Genomic DNA, 21,377 nt, shown 5'->3' on the forward strand with positions numbered 1-21,377 from the left:
AGAGGAACGTTTTGCTTCAGGAGATGAAATTTTGTATCAAAACCATGGAAAATGGCCCTGCATGGGTACAAGGTGAGGTCAACACAAGGTCATGGCATACAAAGTTTGGGTAGGTTAGGTGGTCCTGAACAAAAACACGGTTCACCTGAAAGTTGTTACCTCGCTAACAGGGCAGGAGCAAAACATACCTGGCCCTGCAGAACTGCTAGAAAATCTGTTAGAAACCGTGGGTTCTCTCCCCCTGTTTAGCATTAGGGGTGGGGGGGTGGTGGGGGGAGCAGAGGAATATAGTAATTGGAACGAGGGTCAGGTGGATCTTTTTGGCAATGAGATTTTTGACTGGGGTTGCTAACTTTGACCAATCAGGGAGCTCTGGCAGACAGATATAAATGGGAGATTCCCTGTCCAATTCGATTTTGATTTAGGCCCTACCCTCCCCTTCACTATTTTGATCACACAGCATTGCCCTTTGATGTGAAAGGCAGTGCTTGTCACTGGCCACTCGGGTGTTTTTCCTATCTTCCTGGTGGTGGCAATTGAATATAGATTCGTGCACTTTGTGTCTTTCACTGTGTTTCACACCTGCACACACACACCATAGGTGCTGGGGAAAAAATAAGCACTACCGCAGTTAGGCGGTAGTGTGGGGGTTAAGAAGAAAAAAAATATATAAGAAAAAAAAGAAAAAAAAGGAAAAAACAGAAAAAAAAAATAAATGGGAGATTCCCTGTCCAACTCTATTTTGATTTAGTCCCTACCCTCCCCTTCACTGTTTGATCACACAGCATTGCCCTCTGATGTGAAGGGCGGTGCTTGTCACTGGCCACTCGGGTGTTTTCCTATCTTCCTGGTGGTGGAAATTGAATAAGGATTCGTACACCTTGTGTCTCTCACTGTGTCTCATACCTGCACAAAAAAATAAAATAAACAAGAGTGTCGATCACACGGCATTGCCCTTTGATTAAAAAAAATTAAATGGGAGATTCCCTGTCCAATTCTATTTTGATTTAATCCCTGCCCTCCCCTTCACTGTTTGATCACACAGCATTGCCCTTTGATGTGAAGGGCAGTGCTTGTCACTGGCCACTCGGGTGTTTTCCTATCTTCCTGGTGGTGAAAACTGAATAACAATTCATGCACCTTGAGTCATTCACTGTGTCTCACACCTGCACACACACAACACGAGTGCTGGGAAAAATATAAGCATTACCGCAGTTAGGCGGTAGTGTGGGCGTAATTAAAAGAAGGAAAAAAATGTTAAAAAATGAACAGGAGTGACAGACACCCTGTTCACTGAGAGCTGGTTCTGAAGGAGTTGGATCAGTGTCAAAGATGCTCTGTGTGTACATAAAGGCCTCAAAAAGAAAAAAAAAGATAAATGGGAGATTCAGAGTCTCCTCATTCTACATACTGGTACTGAGCTAGTTGGTCAGAGGTCATGTACTATGCATATGTAAATAAAGAGTGACTTGATGATGGGAAACTGGCCTCTGTACAGTTATTTCACTTACACTATACTGCATCTGCTAGATCCACAAATGTTCCCAGATTGAAAGACAACAGATATAACTCCTCTATTCAAGAAAAGGTGGGGTGGGGAGATAGAAGACAGGAAACCAGAGGTTGGAAGATAAGCATATGTTTTGGCAATATGCTATTATTTAATGTTATTAAGAAGGTTATAGCAGGACACATAGTAAATCTTAATGCAATCAAGCAGTCAATTTTGTTTTATGAAAGGGAAACCTGCCAAATTTTTGTCCAGCCACTTAACCAATCAAATTCCTTCTTTACGGCTCTCCTACTTACACAGAACTAAGCACAGAAAATTTCAGAGAAACTCAGCAACTGTAGACAGAGAAACAGAGTTAATATTTCATGTCTAGTATGAAGACCAGTGTTTACTTCTGTGTTCATTCTCCTATCCATCTTTCCAACTAAGCAGTTTTAACTGCCATACATTTGTTCCCTTCGCTCCAGTCATTGAATTCAATTGTAAATAGTTGAGGCCTAGTTCTGATTCCTACAACATTCTGCTTGTTATACCTTGCCAATATGAAAAAGGTCTATTTATGAACACTCTGTTAGCTGTTAGGAAACTCATCCTCTATGCACCTAATATGTTACTACTGACACTACAAGCTGTTATTTTATACAGTAATTCCTGATATGGCACCTTGTCAAATGCCTTCTGGAAAACATATGCGCCCCATTGACAACTTCCTTTTATTCACCTTGTTTGTACTTCCTCAAAAAACTCTCATATATTAATCAAACACAATTTCCCTTTCACAAGACCACATTGAGTGTTTGATTTTCTTTCCCATTTCTATTAAAAGAAACACTTTTCTAACATGGATGTCTGCAACTTTTAATAAACAACATTTTTAAAATATTTTTTTCAGTAATTCCTTTCAGCCATTTTATGATGTTAGAAAGAGTTGGTAAACTGCAATAATTAATGACAAATCCATTACATTTTCTAATAATCTTTTTTACTCAAAAATATGCTTGAAATACAGTTAAGTTAAAGATTTATTTATTTTTTCTTCAAGATCAGTCAACTGAATTCGCTTATCACGTTATTGATTGGTAACTTATCGGTGGGAGACAGGCAAAAGATCATGACTATTTGTACAGTAGAAGTACATGCTCGAGATGTTGTAAACAAAATGATTACAACTAAGGTAGGTAGTATTGTCCTTCTTTCTTCAGTGTGTTTATGTTTACTTGTTGTTGCAGAAAAGGAACAAATGTAGGAATGTAAGAATGCAATGTCATTCACTATTCAATAATCAAGAGGAATACAACAGTTCCTATATCTGCCAATGTGAGTCCTGCATGGTGTGTACAACTCTGATGCTCAAGTAATGGTTGAGCTACTAATAACACATTTATGCCACCACTATGACTAGATATTTCTACCTCCGTCACAATACCTGGCTTCACCCCTACTGCTGCCCAGCATATGATGATCCAAAGTCCAATGTATTTAAAACATTTGTATCAAATGACTTCAGGGGTGGGGGGCTGAATAAGGCAGGAATCTCATGACTGTTAAAAGATGCTTGGATGTGCACTTAATGTGCACACTGGGACTAATTTAGATTTCGTGCATTTTTGACAGTACAAACTTGATAGACCGAAGGCCTGTACTGTATTGTATGATTCTATGAGAAGCAGCACTTTGTGGAGCTTTTGTCAGTCTTTAGACTGCTGCACTATGAGGGACACTGGATCTGTCAGCAGGGAAGAGGATTAAATTTCCCTCCATCACCTCTTTCAGCATAGTCTCGTGACTTTTTTCCAGGAACCTAAAGTGAGCTTAGTTTACTGGTTTGAGAATTAGCGGGAAACACCAAGTGTGAGAGGTAGTTACTGGCTTGCAGCATCTGCAGAAGAGTCCATCGAGGTTTTAAATAGGGCACTGGAGTTTTAGAATCTGCAATATCCTGACAGGCACTTCCATCTTGTTTGCTGTGTAATTCACCAAATAACAAGCCCAATGTCCAGCTCAGTTGCAAATTAATTAATAAGTTGAAAAGCACTGATTGTATGAGATAACTCACCCTGGGTCATGGTAGCAATGGCATCATGAAACACACTAATAACCATCATTATTAGCCTAAATATCTGATGCTGAAAAGGTTTCAGCCATTTTGGTTTTGGTAAGGTGTTAGTTCAAAGAAAGCTTTTTTTTTAAAGTTCAATATGTAAAAATCAACAGATATGCTATCAAATTAATGTGACGTACAAGCACATCTTCATAACATCTATGCCTTTGCAGTGGAATTATATTTAAATTAGTGAAGGTAGTTAGTTAATTAGTTAAATTAAATTAGTGAAATATATTTCAATGGAGAATGTGGATCAGTGATCATAATATCAAGAAGCTTAGAATAATTATAGAAAAGAATAGGAACAATTAAGCATTAAATTAGTTAACTGGAAGGGGGCTCATTTTACTGAGTTAAAAATGCTTATGTCTTGCTGGACCAGGCCTGATGTCTCCTACCAATCCTGACCAATGTAAACATTGCATCACTTATCTGACCCCCCTCTGCCATCTTGCACTCTGGCTCCCTACTTTCTGATACCTCCCAACCATGTTGCAGCTATACAGGACATTGGTGAGGCCACTTTTGGAATATTGTGTGCAATTCTGGTCTCCTTCCTATTGGAAGGATGTTGTGAAACTTGAAAGGGTTCATGTAAAGGAATTACTTAAGCACTTAGGTGTATCAGAGAAGCAGACAAGTGCAGTGGAGTTAGAAAAACTTAAATTACATTTGAGGAAAATGGAGTTAGAAGATAAGGGAATGGAGAGAGAAAGAAAAAGAGAGAGAAGAAAGAGAGAGAAAGGAAAAAGAAAGAGAGAGAAGGTTCTCAGGTGAGCAAACAGAGAGGCAAGAAACAGAAAGAGATAGAAGAAAGGGAAAGAGGAAAAGAAGGAATTTGAACTTCAGAAGTTGCGACTTAGTCAGCAAAGTTAAGTTAACAAGATAGAGATTAATAGAGAAGGTAGTGATGTACACAAATTGGATTACCCTGTGAAGCCTTCTTTATTTCATTTGAAAAATTGGCTAGGCAAATGGACTTGTGGGTAATGCTAGTTCACACTAAACTGATAGGCAGCTATTTGCAGCACTGACAGCTGAGGAGTTAAGAGATTATGAAAAGGTCAAACAGGCTATTTTAAGTGTTTATGAAATTGTATCAGAAGCATATAGACAGCTGTTCAGAAACCTAAAGAAGGAACTAGGTCAGGCTTATGTTGAGTTCAAAAGACTTAACTGTGATAATTCTAGAGTCATAGAGATGTACAGCACGGAAACAGACTCTTTGGTCCAACTTGTCCATGCTGACCAGCTATCCCAACCTGATCTGGCCCCACGTGCTAGCACCCAGCCCATATCCCTCCAAACCCTTCCTACTCATATACCCATCCAGATGCCTTTTAAATGTTGCAATTGTACTAGCCTCCACCAGTTCCTCTAGGTAAAAACAAGGACTGCAGATGCTGGAAGCCAGAGTCTACACTAGAGTGCTGCTGGAAAAGCACAGCAGGTCAGGCAGCATCCAAGAAGCAGGAAAATCAATGTTTCGGGCAAAAGCCCTCCACCAGTTCCTCTGGCAGCCCATTCCACACACACCGCCCTCTGCGTGAAAAACTTGCCCCTTAGGTCTCTTTTATATCTTTCCCCTCTCACCCTAAACCTATGCCCTCTAGTTCTGGACTCCCCATCTATTTACCCTACCCATGCCCTCATGATTTTATAAACTCTATGAAGTCACCCCTCAGCGTCTGACGCTCCAGGGAAACAACCCTAGCTTATTCAACCTCTCCCTATAGATCAAATCCTCCAACCCTGGCAACATTCTTGTAAATCTTTTCTGATCCTTTCAAGTTTCACAATATCCTTCCGATAGGAAGGAGACTAGAATTGCATGCAATATTCCAAAAGTGGCCTAACCAATGTCCTGTACAGCCGCGACGTGACCTCCCAACACCTATACTCAACACTGACCAATAAAGGAAAGCATACCAAACACCTTCTTCACTATCCCATCAACCTGCGACTTCACTTTCAAGGAGCTATGAACCTGCACTCCAAGGTCTCTTTGTTCAGCAACACTCCCCAGGACCTTACCATTAAGTGTATAAGTCCTACTAAGATTTGTTTTCCCAAAATGCACCACCTCGCATCTATCTAAATTAAACTCCATCTGACACTTCTCAGCCCATTAGTTCATCTGATCAAGATCTCATTGTAATTCGAGGTAACCTTCTTCGCTGTCCACTACACTTCCAATTCTGGTGTCATCAACAAACTTACTAACTATATCTCTTATGCTCACATCCAAATCATTTATATAAATAATGAAAAGTAGTGGACCCAGCACCGATCCTTGTGGTACTCCACTGGTCACAGACCTCCAATCTGAAGAATAACCCTCCACCACTACCCTCTGTCTTCTACCTTTGAGTCAGTTCTGTATCCAAATGACCAGTTCTCCCTGTATTCCACGAGTTGGAACCTTGCTAACCAGCCTTCCATGGAGAACTGAAATTCATATAGATCACGCCACCATTCTGCCCTCATCAAACCTCTTTGTTACTTCTTCAAAAATCTCAGTCAAGTTTGTGAGACATGATTTCCCATATACAAAGCCAATTGACTATCCCTAATCAGTCCTTGTCTTTCCAAATACATGTACATCCTGTCCCTCAGGATTCCCTCCAACAACTTGCCCACCACCGACGTTAGGCTCATGGTCTATAGTTCCCTGGCTTGTCCTTACCACCCTTCTTAAATAGTGGCACCAAGTTAGCCAACCTCCAGTCTTCTGGCACCTTACCTGTGACTATCAATGATACAAATATCTCAGCAAGAGGCCCAGCAATCAGTTCCCTAACTTCCCACAGAGTTCTCAGATACACCTGATCAGGTCCTGGGGATTTATCCACTTTTATGTGTTTCAAGACATCCAGCACTTCCTCCTCTGTTTATGGACATTTTTCAAGATGCCACAATTTATTTTCCTATATTCTACATCTTCCCTGTCCTTTTCCACAGTAAACACTGTTGCAAAATACTCGCTTAGTATGTCGCCCATCTCCTGCTTCTCCACTCAAAGGCCACCTTGCTGATCTTTGAGGGGCCCTATTCTTTCCTTAGTTACTCTTTTGTCCTTAATATGCTTGTAAAAGCCCTTTGGATTCTCCTTCACTCTCCTTAATTCCAAAACTATCTCCTGTCCCCTTTTCCTGATTTCCCTCTTAAGTATACTGCTACTGCCTTTATACTCTTCTAAGCATTCACTTGATCAATCTTGTCTATACCTGACATATGCTTCCTTTTTTTTCTTAACCAAACCCTCAATTTCTCTAGTCATACAGCATTCCCTACACTTTCCAACCTTTCCTTTCACCCTGACTAGAATGTACTGTCTCTGGACTCTCGTTATCACATTTTCCAGCCGTCCCTTTACCTGCTAACATCTGCCCCCAATCAGCTTTTGAAAGTTCTTGCCTGATACTGTCAAAATTAGCCTTCCTCCAATTTAAAACTTCAATTTTAATCTGGTCTATCCTCTTCCGTCACTATTTTAAAACTAATGGTCTTCTGGCACTATTGCTGTAGATAATGATGACCTAGAGATCAAAGTCAAAGACTCGGCAATCTCCTCCCTGGCTTCCAAGAGAATCCTAGGACAAATCCCACCTGGCTTGGGGATTTATATATTTTTCCAGAATTGCAAACGCCTTCTCTTTATGCACCTCAGTCCCATCTAGTGTAGTAGCCTGTATCTCAGTATTCTCCTTGACTACATTGTATTTTACTAATGTGAATACTGACGAAATGTATTTATTTAGCGCTTCCCCTATCACCTCTGACCCCATGCACAACTTCCCACTACTCTGCTTGATTGGCCCTAATCTTACTCCAGTCTATAGAAAGCGTTAGGGTTTTCCTTGATCCTATCTGCCAATGAATTCTCATGTCCCTTCCTGGCTCTTCCTAGCTCTCTTTTTAGGTCTTTTCTGACTAATTTGTAACTCTCAAGTGCCCTAAGTGAGCCATCACATCTCATCCTAACATAAGTCTTCTTCTTTCTCTTGACAAAAGATTCAACTTCCTTAGTAATCCACAGCTTCCATGCTCAACAATTTCTTCCCTGCCTGACTGGTACATTCTTACCAAGGACCCACAGTAACTGGTACTTGAATAAGCTCCACATTTCAATTGTGCCGATCCCCATCCTACACATCCTAAATTTTGCCTAATTTCATGATAATTGCCTTTCCCCCAGCTATAACTCTTACCTTGCGCTATATGCCTATCCCTTTCCATCACTGAAGTAAACATAACCAAATTGTGGTCACTATCGCCAAAGTACTCACCTACCTTCAAATCTAACACCTGGCTGGGTTCATTACCTAGTACCAAATCTAATGTGGCCTAGCCCCTTGTCGGCCTGTGTCAGGAAACCCTCCTGCACAGATTGAACAAAACTCACCCATCTAAAGTACTTGAACTATAGTATTCCCAGTCAATATTTAGAAAGTTAAAGGCCCCCATAACAACTACCCTGTCAGTCTTGCTCCTATTGAGGATCATTTTTGCTATCTCATCCTCTACATTTCTGGAACTATTTGGAAAAAACAAAATCAGAGATGTCATGAATCCTGGTACCTGGGAGGCAACACACCAAATGTGAATCTCTCTTGTTCCCACAGAACCTCCTATTTGCCCCCCTACCTATGGAGTCTCCAATGGCTAGTGCTCTGCTTCTCTTCCCCCTTCCCTTCTGAGCAACAGGGACAGACTCTGTGCCAGAGACCTGTGCTTCATTGCTTACCCCTGGTAAGTAGGTCCCCTTCAACAGTATCCAAAACGGTATAATAGGGACGTTACGAAGGCATTTGGAATACTTATCTTTATTAGCCAAGGCATGGTTTGTAAGAGCAGGAAGGTTATGTTGAAACTGTACAGGACTTTGGTGTACTGTGTGCAGTTCTGGTCATTGAACTACAGGAAGGATGTGATTGCACTGAAGGGGTGCAGAGGAAATTCACCAGGATATTGTCTAGAATGGAGTATCTTGGCTACAAAGAGAAACTAGATAAGCTTAGGTTGTTTTCTTTGAAGCAGAGATAGTCGAGATAGGGCCTGATGGATGTATATAAGATTATGAAAGGTATGGACAGGGTTAGAAAGCAGCTTTCCCCTAATTTGTACAGTCAAGACGGCATAATTTTGAGGTGAAAGGCAGGAGGTTTAGAGGGGACTTGAGGAAACTTTTTTTTTCATCCAGAGTGATTGTGGCAGTCTGAAATGCATTACCTGGGAAGGTAATTCATGCAGGTAACCTCACACATTTAAAACGTACGTGGATGAGCACTTGAAGTGTCATACTTCAAGGCTATGAGACTAGTACAGAAGAGAGGATCTAGTGTAGATTTACTCTATTTTTGGCAATACAGAGTCGATGGGCTGAAGAGCCTCTTTTGCACTATATGATTCTATGATACTGTGATTAATTTATTAGGTTTTTTATCTGTAGTGAAAACTCTTTATTAATAATAATGGATTATGCTTTTTCACAGGTGGAGAATATCCAAGCATTTACTTGGCAGTCTCAACTAAGGCATCGCTGGGATGATGAGAAGCAGCACTGTTTTGCCAACATTTGCGATGCACAGTTCAGATATTCTTATGAGTATCTAGGCAACACTCCTCGATTGGTTATTACTCCGCTTACAGATAGGTATGGAAAGCTAATGAGTAATTTCTACTGGCTTTTAGTTTGTAGTTAAGTCAGTGTGTTGTTCTTTCAAATTGCAATGTCTTCAGATGGGCATTTGCTGAAGAACATTTTCCTGACTTCTAGCGTGGTCTCAAGGATAATACTAAAACATATCACAAGAATTTATAGTCACAGGTACCATAATCAGGAACTTCCCTATGTAGAGAGTAACAGAAGAAAGATATGATACGAATTGATTTGCTCAAGAATGATTTAGCAGAACACTTGGCAGGTGGCTTGTTTGATTGCTGAAAGATTTAAGCACATATTTTGGAACTCAAAGATTGAGAATGGGACATTTCTTGGAACTGCTTCTATTTAATATATTAAGTTGCCAGAGGTTTAGCAGAAATCCTTTTTAAGTATACACGATAACACTGGTGCATGTTTGATGAAGCAGTGTTTTTGGAATTCAAGCAGCTCCTAAGAATTTTCCAGCGATATGTGCAGAGATGATCAAAATGATAACAAAAGACAGGGCCATGAAAAGGAATATTGGGTGTGGGAAAGTGATAATCAAACTGGAACGTAAAGCAGCTGGAGAAAATTGCTAGAAGTGAAACAGAAAGGAAATTAATGAATGACAAATATTTCCAAAAGATATTTTGAGAGATTTAGGACTAATTTTATGCCAATGGAAATTAGAAGGATCAAGACTGAACTCTGTATAAGCAGATATAAATCAATATAAAAGCTAGTTTAAATTAATTTGGTAAGAATCAGAAAATGATAGAAAGGGACAGCAATGAGACAAGAAGACAGTGAAATAAAAGTAATTGTAAAATTTAAAAATCTCAAAATCTTGTAGAAACTACTTTGAGTGGCAGAGAAATTATTAAATTGGATGTATACTGATGCCACTAATGTAACTTAAATAGATGGTGTATCATAGACATAAATTGCGCATGAAATAGAGGATGAATGTTCTGGATGTTGAAGATATGAACAGAAAGTTAACTGGGTGAGAGGCTAAGATTCAGAAAGCCAACAATAAAATAAACTTTGGCATTGAAGTTCTTTGACTTCAGAGGCAGATTGACTTTTCCTGAGTCAGGCAGCTTATTTGCATGTATTTATAATTCATTGGAAGTCCAACTTCCCAGATTTAAGTGTCATTTCTGTTAAAGCTGCAATGGGAGTAATGCACTAATAATCAATCCCGTACTCCACCAGTTGTACCATTAGTTCAAATGTGTTGATTCGTTTACCCAAAAATGTCCAAAGCTTTTCTTTCTTATTTTTACCCAGAATAAAAGAACTAGTTTACTTGATGAGCTGAAAATAGTCAATTTATTGTGAACAAAACATATTCTTACATTAAGTGGAAAACCCTGATTAAACCTAAAGTATAATCTATCTTTAAAATTACATCATCTTAATCCCAGCCTCAGACATACTCACACAACACAAAAAGACAAATCTCTGCACAAATGACGGTTTTAAAACAAAACTAAAAGGGAATAAAAACCAACTACTGTGAACCAAGCATCTGGAAACAAAGGATAGAGGTGATGACTTCACGCATCTACTGGATTTTCTTTTGGCAAAGCTACACTGCAGACCGATCGTAAATGACCAGCCCTGAACTGAAGTTACTTAGATTTGAGTTTCTGGAGGTTGGTTGCTGTCAACCTTTTAGAATCATAAAATACTTCTTTGCTCCGAAATTCGTTGACGCCTACATTGGTAAACTTAGGACTACACTGACTGTTACTAACCCAGTGACCAACACACTTTGCAGAAAAATTTTAACTAAATTATCCTTTAGGCATTTGCTAACAAACCCTTTTCCAGCAGTGTGATATTTGTTTTGCTTTAAGTGTGCATCTCTGTAGGCATTGCTACAAGAAGAACTTGAAGATAACCAATGTCCCTCAGGATAATCATTTCTTTTCTCAGAGACCGTGACACAGAAGGATTTATTTTCCGATTATATAAAAACACTTATACATACCTTTCTCCAAGATGCATTTGAGATCAAAGTCACTGCACGAATGGCTATAGACACTGTCTTAGTTGCAGCGCCTCCTGTAGGATTTTTGGAATACCAACAATTTTATTTCAAATGTCCACTTTAAACAGTTTGGGCATACTCCTACTGCTTTAGTGTCCATGTTATTTCCTGGTTAGAGACTAACAAGTTTCCTCCCTTGGAATATTGTGTGCAAATCTGGTCTCCTTCCTATCAGAAGGATATTGTGATTCTTGAAAGGGTTCAGAAAAGATTTACAAGGATGTTGCCAGGGTTGGAGAATTTGAGCAATAGGGAGAGGTTGAATAGGCTGGACTGTTTTCTCTGGAGCGTTGGAGTCTGAGAGATGACCTTATAGAGGTTTATAAAATCATAAGGGGCATGCATAGGATAAATAGACAAAGTCTCTTCCCTGGATTGTGGAAGTCCAGAACTAGAGGGAATAGGTTTAGGGTGAGAGGGGAAAGATATAAGAGAGACCTAAGGGGCAACATTTTCATGCAGAGGGTGGTATGTGTATGGAATGAGCTGCCAGAGGAAGTGGTGGAGGCTAGTATGATTGCAACAGTTAAAATTCATCTTGATATGTATATGAGTAGGAAGGATATGGGCCGGGCGCTGGCAGGTGGGACTAGACTGGGTTGGCTTATCTGGTCGGCATGGACGAGTTGGACCGAAGAGTTTGTTTCCGTGCTGTACATCTTTATGATTCTATGTCTCTTTCACTTGTGCCATGACCACACCCAGCGTGCCTGAGACTGAGTGCGCATTATTAATTTGAGTCAGCTCAGTTTCAGTTTTTGATTAGATTAGATTACTTACAGTGTGGAAACAGGCCCTTCGGCCCAACAAGTCCACACCGCCCCGCCGAAGCATAACCCACCCATACCCCTACATCTGCATCTGCATCTACTCCTTTCCTAACACTATGGGCAATTTAGCCAATTCACCTGACCTGCACATCTTTGGACTGTGGGAGGAAACCCACGCAGACACGGGGAGAACGTGCAAACTCCACACAGTCAGTCGCCTGAGGTGGGAATTGAACCCGGGTCTCTGACACTGTGAGGCAGTAGTGCTAACCACTGTGCCAGTGTGCCACCGTGCCGCCCACGGTTTTAGTTTTAAGAAAACAGTTACTTAGATTTAAGCTTCAAACAAAATAATGGATGAACTAATTATACAACTATTTCTGCAAGTTATTTCCATTAGAAGTGACAATATTATCAGCTAAAATACTGATACAGAGACTTAAAGTCGATAAGAGTTACATGTGCACAGAAGAATGAGAACTGTCTCTTCTGTTGTTGTGGATCTGGCTTTCCTGAGGTTTATCCTTCTGAAATGAAGCATTGAAAGCTTGAAATCACTATTCAGCAGCTGCAATGGCTTCTGTAGTTGAATAGTCAGAGATTGCTCCCATATGGTGACTGAGCTGAACAGGCACTGGGAGAGAGTGATCGCTATTTTGTTTCACTTTTATGGTACTTCAGTTGGTTTTTGGTCATCTCTTCAAGTACAGCAGTCCTGGACATCTGTCTTGCTGTCCTGAAGAAAAATGGTGACTGCTTCAAGATGTTTTTTTCATAGTCTCTGCACAAAATGTTTGCTCACATCAAAACTTAGTGACTGCTATCCCAAACTATCATGTTATGCTTCCATATTAAATATTTGTTTAGCCTAGGTCAGGGCCGCAAACCCATCCATTGTCATTTAGTTAAAGTAATTAACATTTTAGCTGTCTCAGTGATTAGCCTCAGTGATGGCCCTCAACTTGGCAGGTGTTTGGTGGGATAGGAAGAGTTCTGATTTATGATGACTTTCAGGCGACCATTATCAAGGATTTTCTGGTTACGTTTCGAAATGTTGATTGAATTTCAGAAGGTCTCTTGTGATTTCTTCCTTCAGACAAGCACAGTCTTTACCCAATACCACAATCTACACAGAAAGTCATGTGACCTCTGAGAATTGTTTTGTAATATTCCATGAGAACATTTTAAATGCAAATTAGCTTCCTTTGCAAAATATATGACATTGTAATTACACCTTCCCCTCACTCCTTTTCTCTTGAATTTTTTTTATCACTTGTGGGATGTAGGCATCATTGGCTCGGCTTTTTGAACTGCTGCAGTCCACGTACTGTAGATGCTGTTAAGGAGAGAATACCAGGGTATTTTGACCCTGCAGCAGTGAAGAAACAGTGATATATCTCTAAGTCAGGTGGTGAGTTGCTTGGAGGGGCACTTGTGGTGGTGTTCTATTTTTCTCCTTGGACTCTCCTTCTCCTTGGATGCTGCCTGACAGGCTGTGCTTTTTCAGCACCACACTTTTTGACTCTTTCCTATTAAAGCCAACTATTTTGTTTTCTAGTCTTACCACAAAAGCCCTGATGCTGTAGTCCTTTTGTTTTAAACATGCAATAGTAGCTATTAAAGTTTCAGTTTAGTTTCTGATTTCTGCTTTCAATCTCAGATTCGGCTCACTTTAGTCCAAATGGTTTAGAATCAAACTGTTTGCAGTGAATGTAAAGCAGCCTTAATTTGTGAAGTTAAATAGAAAAGATTATTTATGAGCAAATTCACCCTGAAAGAAGTGACGTTAGATAATGCACCCACCTATACACACATACACACAAACATATGTGCAAGAGAACATTTCACTTTCACAAATAGTTAAAAAAGAATAGTTTGTAGATCACATGTTTGGTTCCTCACTGAAAAAGACGAACGTAATTTTTGGGCTTATTCTAGGCCATGCTTCAGTTTGAAATGTAGTTAACATTGGTTCATTAGCTGGAGTCATATATCAAGATTGTTGCAGGACTTTGTCGAAGAGATAGAGGTTCAACTGGCTGCCAAGACAACCCTCATAGCTTTTCTAGCCAGGAGGTCTTTTTTTATGGTTGGATTTGGAATAGGAATTAGGCTGGGAAACTTATAAAATGTAGATGCCGCCACCAACATTAAAAAAGTCCTGGTAAATCTCTTCTGCACCCTCCAATGCTTTCATGTCCTTCCTATAATGTGGCGACCAGAACTGTATGCAATACTGAAAGTGCAGCCCCACCAAAGTTTTGTACAGCTGCAAAATGACCTCATGGCTTTGAAACTCAATCCCTCTACCAACCTTCTTAACAACCCTATCAACCTGGGTGGCAACTTTTGAGATCTCTCTGCTCATCCACACTACCAAGAATCTTACCATGAGCCCAATACTCTGTATTCCTATTACTCCTTCCAAAGTGAATCACCACACACTTTTCCACATTAAATTCCATCTGCCACCTCTCGGCCCAGCTCTGCAGCTTATCTATGTCCCTCTGTAACCTGCAACATCCTTCTGCAGTGTCCACAATTCCACGGACTTTAGTGTCATCCACAAATTTACTAACCCATCCTTCTACGCCCTCATCCAGGTCATTTATAAAAATGACAAACAGCAGTGGACCCAAAACAAATCCTTGTGGTACCCTACTAGTAACTGAACTCCAGGATGAACATTTCCCATCAAACATCACCCTCTGCCTTCTTCCAGCAATTGAATTTCTGAGCCAAACTGCTAAATCACTCTCAATCCCATGTCTCCAAATTTTCTACAATAGCCTACCATGGGGAACCTTACCAAACGCTTTACTGAAATCCGTATGAACCACATCAACCACTTTACCATCATCCACCTTTTTTGGTCACCTTCTCGAAGTACTCAGTAAGGTTTGTGAGGCGTGACCTACCCTTCACAAAACCGTGTTGACTATCGCTAATCAAATTATTATTTTCTAAATGATTATAAGTCCTATCTCTTATAACCCTTTCCAACACTTTATGCACAACTAAAGTAAGGTTCACTGGTCAATAATTGCCAGGGTTGTCTCTACTCCCCTTCTTAAACATTTTATCCTCCATTCTTCTGGCATTATTCGTGTAGACAATGACAACGTAAAGATCAAAGCCAAAGGCTCTGCAATCTCCTCCCTAGCTTCCCACGTAATCCTAGGATAAATCCCACCTGGCCCATTTATCTATGTTCACACTTTTCAGAATTGCTAACATCTTCCTTATGAATCTCAATCCCATCTAGTCCAATAGCCTGTATCTCAGTATTCTCCTCGACAACATCGCCTTTTTCCGGTGTGAATACTGAAGAAAAATAATCATTTAGCACCTCTTCTATCTCTTTCAACTCCACACACAACTTCCAACTGCTGTCCTTGACAGGCTCTAATTTTTCTCTTGTCATTTTTTTATTCCTGACATAGCTATAGAAAGCTTTAGGGTTTTCCTTTATCCTACCTGCCAAAGATTTCTCATGTCCTCTCCTGGCTCTTTTAGTTCTTTTAGCTCTTTCTTTAGGTTCATCCTGGCCAAGTTGTAACCAAGTGTTGGTCATGTATGCATGGGAGAGAACATTACAATTGGATCACCATTTGGTGCCAGATTTGCTGGATCTTGCAAAGGCTCTACTGGTGACACACCTTCAGAGATTTAAGGTGCTGTTTCAGACTTTCAAGTCTCTGAAGCATATAGGGGCATGGGGATAAATTGTGCTGATAAACCTTGACCTTAATTTAAAATCATTTGCAGAAGGTCGAGTTGAAATATTGGAGGTAATGATATATTTCCCCATTCATGTCGACCTACGTCAGATGGAGGCTCTAAGCTATAGAAAGTGGTCAACGTCTTTCAGGATCTACATTGTTACGCTGAAATTACCTACTGGTTCTTTAAAGTCTGTTCAAAAGGAGTAAAAGAGGATAGTGTGCTTCAATACATAGGAAATTTATTCATGTAATCAACTTCATATGCATACTGATGAGACTTTATACAGATGAGTCTCAGTGCCTTCCAGCTCTTCAGGAACTGGCGATGGTGGCACTTGAAGCTCTACCTTAGATTCCATGGCACTTCTCTCATGAACCCCAATCCGATGGTGAAGGTCCATGGTCACATTCTTGCAAACCCCCGCCCCATGATGGAAGTCGCATGAGCTGGAAGAAGTCTCCAATGTTAGTACGATTTTGGACCTGATATTCGGTGTCATCTCTGAGTACTTTTCCCAAGCATTCCTTTGTGCAAAGATGTGCAGGTCAGGTGAATTGGCCATGGTAAATTCCCCATAGTGTTGGGTGTGTTGGTCGGAGGGAAATGGGTTTGGGTGGGTTGCTGTTCAGAGGGTCGGTGTGGACTTCTGGGCCGAAGGGCCTGTTTCCCCACTGTAGGGAATCTAATCTACTCTAATCTTCAAAAATAAGTCTGTATCTCTGTGTCTTTGCACAACAATCTGCTCCCAAGTCCAGCCAAGTTCATTGCAGTTACCTTCCAGGCAAAACAAGTTGCTTTTAAACTAAGCCTGTTTTTCACATATTTTCCTTCAATTGCTTATTGCCATGTCAAGAATGTGGTGCTGGAAAAGCACAAGCAGGTCAGGCAGCATTCGACGAGCAGGAAAATCGACATTTTGGGCAAAAGCCCTTCATCAGGCATTCACACTCTCAACTCTAATCTCCAGCATCTGCAGTCCTCACTTTTGCTTATTGTTATTGTCAAATTAATCCTTAACAATGAACCCTTAATAATCTAGTTTGGTGATATCACTTTTACCCCTAACACTACAGGATCTCATAGAAACATAGAAAAAAGTGCAGCAGTTGTGCCATTTGACCCTTCAAGCCTGCACTACCATTCAATATGATCATGGTTGATCATGCAATCTTGGTATCCCATTCCCACCCTCTCCCCATACCCTTTGAACCCTTTGGCCACAAAAGCCATGTCTAGCTCTCTCTTGAATACATCTAATGAACAGGCCCCCAACAACCTCCTATGGTAGAGAATTCCACAGGTTCACAACTCTCTGAGTGAAGACATTTTTCCTCATCTGAATCTTTAATGGCTAACCCTTAATTCTTAGACTGTAAGATCTTGTTCTGGACTTCCCAACATTGGAAACATTTTCCCCACATCTAGCCTGTCCAATCCCATCAGGATTTTATATGTTTCTATAAGATCCCCTCATTCTTCTAAATTCCAGCAAATACAAGCCCAGTGGACCCAGTCTTTCCTCATATGTCTATCCTGCCATCCTGAAATCAATCTGGTGAACCTTTGCTGGACTACCTGAATGCGAAGAATGTCCTTCCTCCCATGAGGAGACTAAAACAGCACACAATATCAAAGTGTGGCCTCACCAAGACCCTGTAGACATCCTTACACCGATACTTAAGTCCTCTTGCTATGAATGAGAGCATGCTATTAACTTTCCTCACTGCCTGCTGCACCTGCATGCCAACCTTCAGCAACTGTTCCACTGTGATACCCAGGTCTCATTGTACCTCACCTTCTCCTAAACTGCCACCATTCAGATAATAATCTGCCTTCCTGTTTTTTTGACCAAAGTGGATAACTTCACATTTATCCCCATTATATTGCATTTGCCAAGTTTTTGCTCACTCAGCCAATCTGTCCAAGCCACCTTGCAGCCTCTTAGCATCTTTCTCACTGCACACATTGCCACCCAGCTTAGTATCATCTGTAAATATTTAGAGAAATGGCATTCAATTCCTTTGTCCAACTCATTTATGTATATTGTGAATAGCTGAGGTCCCAGCACTGAACCCTATGGCACTCCATTCATATCTGCCTACCACTCTGAAAAGGACCTATTTATTCAAACTTTCTGCTTCCTGTCTGCCAACTAGTTCTCTATCCATATCAATACATTACCCCTTTTAACATGAGCTTTAATTTTGTTTAGTAATCTCATGTACGGAGCCTTGTCAAAAGCATTTTTAAAGTCCAGATACACAACATCTACTGATTCACAGTTGTCTACTATACTGGTCACTCCCTCAAAACATTCCAGAAGATTTGTCAAGTAAGATTTCCTTTAATGATCGACTTCAGCATTTTCAACATTACTAATGTCAAGCTAACTAGCCTATAATTCCCTCCTTTTTTAAAGAGTGGAGTTACATTAGTTACTCTCCAGTCCATTAGAACTCTTCCAGAGTCTACAGAATGCTGGAAAATCATTACCAATGCATCAGCTATTTCTAGGGCCACTTCCTTAAGTACTCTAGGATGCAGAGCATCAGGCCCTGGCAACTTATCGAGCTTTAATCCCATCCACTTCTCCAATACCATTTCCTGACTAATGAGCATTTCCTTCATTTCCTCCTTCAAGTTTGACCCTCTGTCCTCTAGCATTTCCTGAAAATTATTTGTGTCCTCCTTACTGCAGCCAGATCCAAAGTATTTGTATAACTGCTCTGCCATCTCTTCATTGTCCATTATGAATTCACCTGATTCTAATTGCAATGGACCTATATTTGTCTTCACCAGGCTTTTTCACTTTACATACCTACAGAAGCTTTTGCAGTCAGGTCTTATGTTTTCCACAAGCTTACTTTTTTCCCTTTCTGAATTAAACTTTTTGTCCACCTCTGCTAAATTTTAAATTTCTCCCAGTCCTCGGGTTTGCTGCTTTTTGTGGCCAATTTATATGCCTCCTCTTGGGTTTTACACTGTTCCTGATTTCCTTTGTTAGCCATGATTTTGCCACCTTCCCTGTTTATTCTTATGCCAGACAGGGATGTACAATTGTTGAAGTTCATTCATGTATTCTTTAAATGTCTGCCATTGCCTATCCACTGTCAATCCCTTACGTATCCTTGGCCAGTTTATCGTAGCCAATGCATGCCACATACCATCAAAGTTAGTAAAGTTTAACCCTTGTCAAATAATACTCTATCATTCCACCAACACTTTTTTCACCTTCCTTGCTGCAATACTGCACTTTACCTTGAATAAACCACCATCAGTAATGGAGATAATTTACAGAATGAACAGAAAACTATTCAACATTCACCACCTTCAGTGATTCAGCTCCAGTATACAAATGACACTGATGTGTATACTCACTCATAAACTGAAATTCAGATCATGGTTGAGTCTTTCTGTGAAGCATACAAGAAAATTGCCATTTCACCAAATGCTTAGAAAACTAAGGTTGGCTTTGCATCAGCAGACCATCATTGCACTAAAAATATTATACTACGGAGTATTAGATTGACAAAAATTTTTTGTGGGAATGTATATGCTTGACAAAAATGGGATTGTAAAAACCTTACAAATTGATCTTGCTGGCTAGAAACAAATGCTGGCAGGAAAAGACACCTGGAAAATGAAATAGGTGGATGTATGTCATCGATGCGGTCTCCTCTACATTGGGGAGACTGGACACCTTCTCGCAGAGCGTTTTAGGGAACATCTCCAGGACATCCGCACCAATCAATCCCACTGACCCGTGGCCCAACATTTCAACTCCCCTTCCCACTTTGCCAAGGACATGCAGGTTCTGGGCTTTCTCTACCGCCACTCCCTCACCACCCGATGCCTGGAGGAAGAACGCCTCATCTTTTGCCTTGGAACACTTCAACTCCAGGGCATCAATGTGGACTTCACCAGTTTCCTCATTCCCCCTCCCTCCACCTTACCCCAGTTCCAACTTTCCAGCTTAGCACCATCCTCATGACCTGTCCTATCTGCCAATCTTGCTTCCCACCTCTCTGACCTATCACCTTCATACCCACCCCCATCCACCCAATGTACTCTTTCCTACCTTCTCTCTGACCTATCACTTTCATCCCCGCCCCCAGCCATCTATTATATGCTTTGCTACCTTGACCCTAGCCCACCCTCCTCCCATTTATCTCTCTACCCTGGAGGATCTCTGCATTCATTCCTGATGAAGGGCTTTTGCCTGAAATGTCAATTTTCCAGCTCCTCGGATGCTGCCTGACTGGCTGTGCATTTTCGCACTCTAATCTAGACCAGTGTGTCATCAACTATCAGGGGCTGTTTTAAAAGCAAACACATTGAGAAGAAAGGACTTAAAGGAACAATGTCTCATAATGTGATGGCTTGTACAGAATATAGAAGTTTATTATTTAACAAATTTTGGAATATTGTTTCTACATATTAATACTAATGTATACTAAAGGGAAGGGAAGAGAATATTAGTATATTACTTGTGTTTAATTCTTTGCAAGTGATGGGTATTAATTCAGGGTAAATTTGATCCCTCTATGCAGATTCAGACTACACCTTTTACTGTGAAATTCAGAGGTGCATTAGAATTCTATCACTCAAATATGGGTTGCCAACACACAATTGAATTGTGTCATATTGCACCTGTTGGCTGCATAGTAATCTACTAATAAATGCGGATATGGAAAATCTGAAACAAACACAGAATACTGGAGAAACTCAATGGGTCAGGCAACAACTGTGGAGAGAGAACCAAAGTTGCAGATAGTGAGGAAGGTTATCAATGGATTCAGCAGGACATAGACCTAGAACATAGAACAGTACAACACAGTAGAGGCCCTTTGGCTCTCGATGACCTGTTGTAAAGTTGGACGGAAAAATGGCAGATTGAGTTTAGTACAGGTGAATGTGAGGTAATGCATCTTGGGCAATCAAATGTAAGAAGTATGTAGTAATTGGCAGAATCCTTAGGAGTTTTGATATTTAGTGGGAATGTGGGGCATAACTTCAAAGGTCCTTGAAAGTGAATAAGGTGTATGTTGAGTTGGTGAATTGCATGCCTTAATTGATCTGGGCATTGAATATATAAGGTGACAAGTTATGTTGCAGATGTGCAAAATTTTATTTGGCGTGCATAGAACATGGAGCATTACAGCACTGTACAGGTCCTTCAGTCCTCGATGTTGTGCCAAGCATTTATTTTAATCTAAGATCAACCTAACCTAACATCCCTCAATTAAATGCCATCCATGTGCTTGTTCAGCAGTCATCCAAATGTCCCTAATGTCTCTGACTCTACTACCACCGCTGGCAATGCATTTCACGCACCCACCACCCTCTGCATTAAGAACCTATCTCTGACATCTCCCCCATACCTTCCTCCAATCACCTCCTGTGACTGCCATTTCTGCTCTGGAGAAATGTCTCTGGCTATCTCCTCTATCTTTGCCTCTCATTACCATATACATCTGTATCAAGTCATCTCTCTTCCTTCTTCTCTCCAGTGTGAATTCCTGAGCTCAATCAACCTATCTTCATAAGACAAGCCT

General features: G+C 40.6%; 1 protein-coding gene across 1 annotated transcript in view; it reads left to right on the forward strand.

The window, feature by feature from the left end:
- LOC140464058 (dynein axonemal heavy chain 17-like) overlaps positions 1 to 21,377 on the forward strand; it is a 408,886-nt gene that overhangs the window by 153,168 nt on the left and 234,341 nt on the right. Inside the window, exons 26-27 of the mRNA XM_072558720.1 lie at positions 2,556 to 2,687; positions 9,113 to 9,273. Coding sequence (XP_072414821.1) covers positions 2,556 to 2,687; positions 9,113 to 9,273 — 293 coding nt within the window. The remainder of the gene's footprint in view (positions 1 to 2,555; positions 2,688 to 9,112; positions 9,274 to 21,377) is intronic.

Source organism: Chiloscyllium punctatum, chromosome 39 (genome assembly GCF_047496795.1).
Source record: "Chiloscyllium punctatum isolate Juve2018m chromosome 39, sChiPun1.3, whole genome shotgun sequence".
Taxonomy (NCBI): Eukaryota; Metazoa; Chordata; class Chondrichthyes; order Orectolobiformes; family Hemiscylliidae; genus Chiloscyllium; species Chiloscyllium punctatum.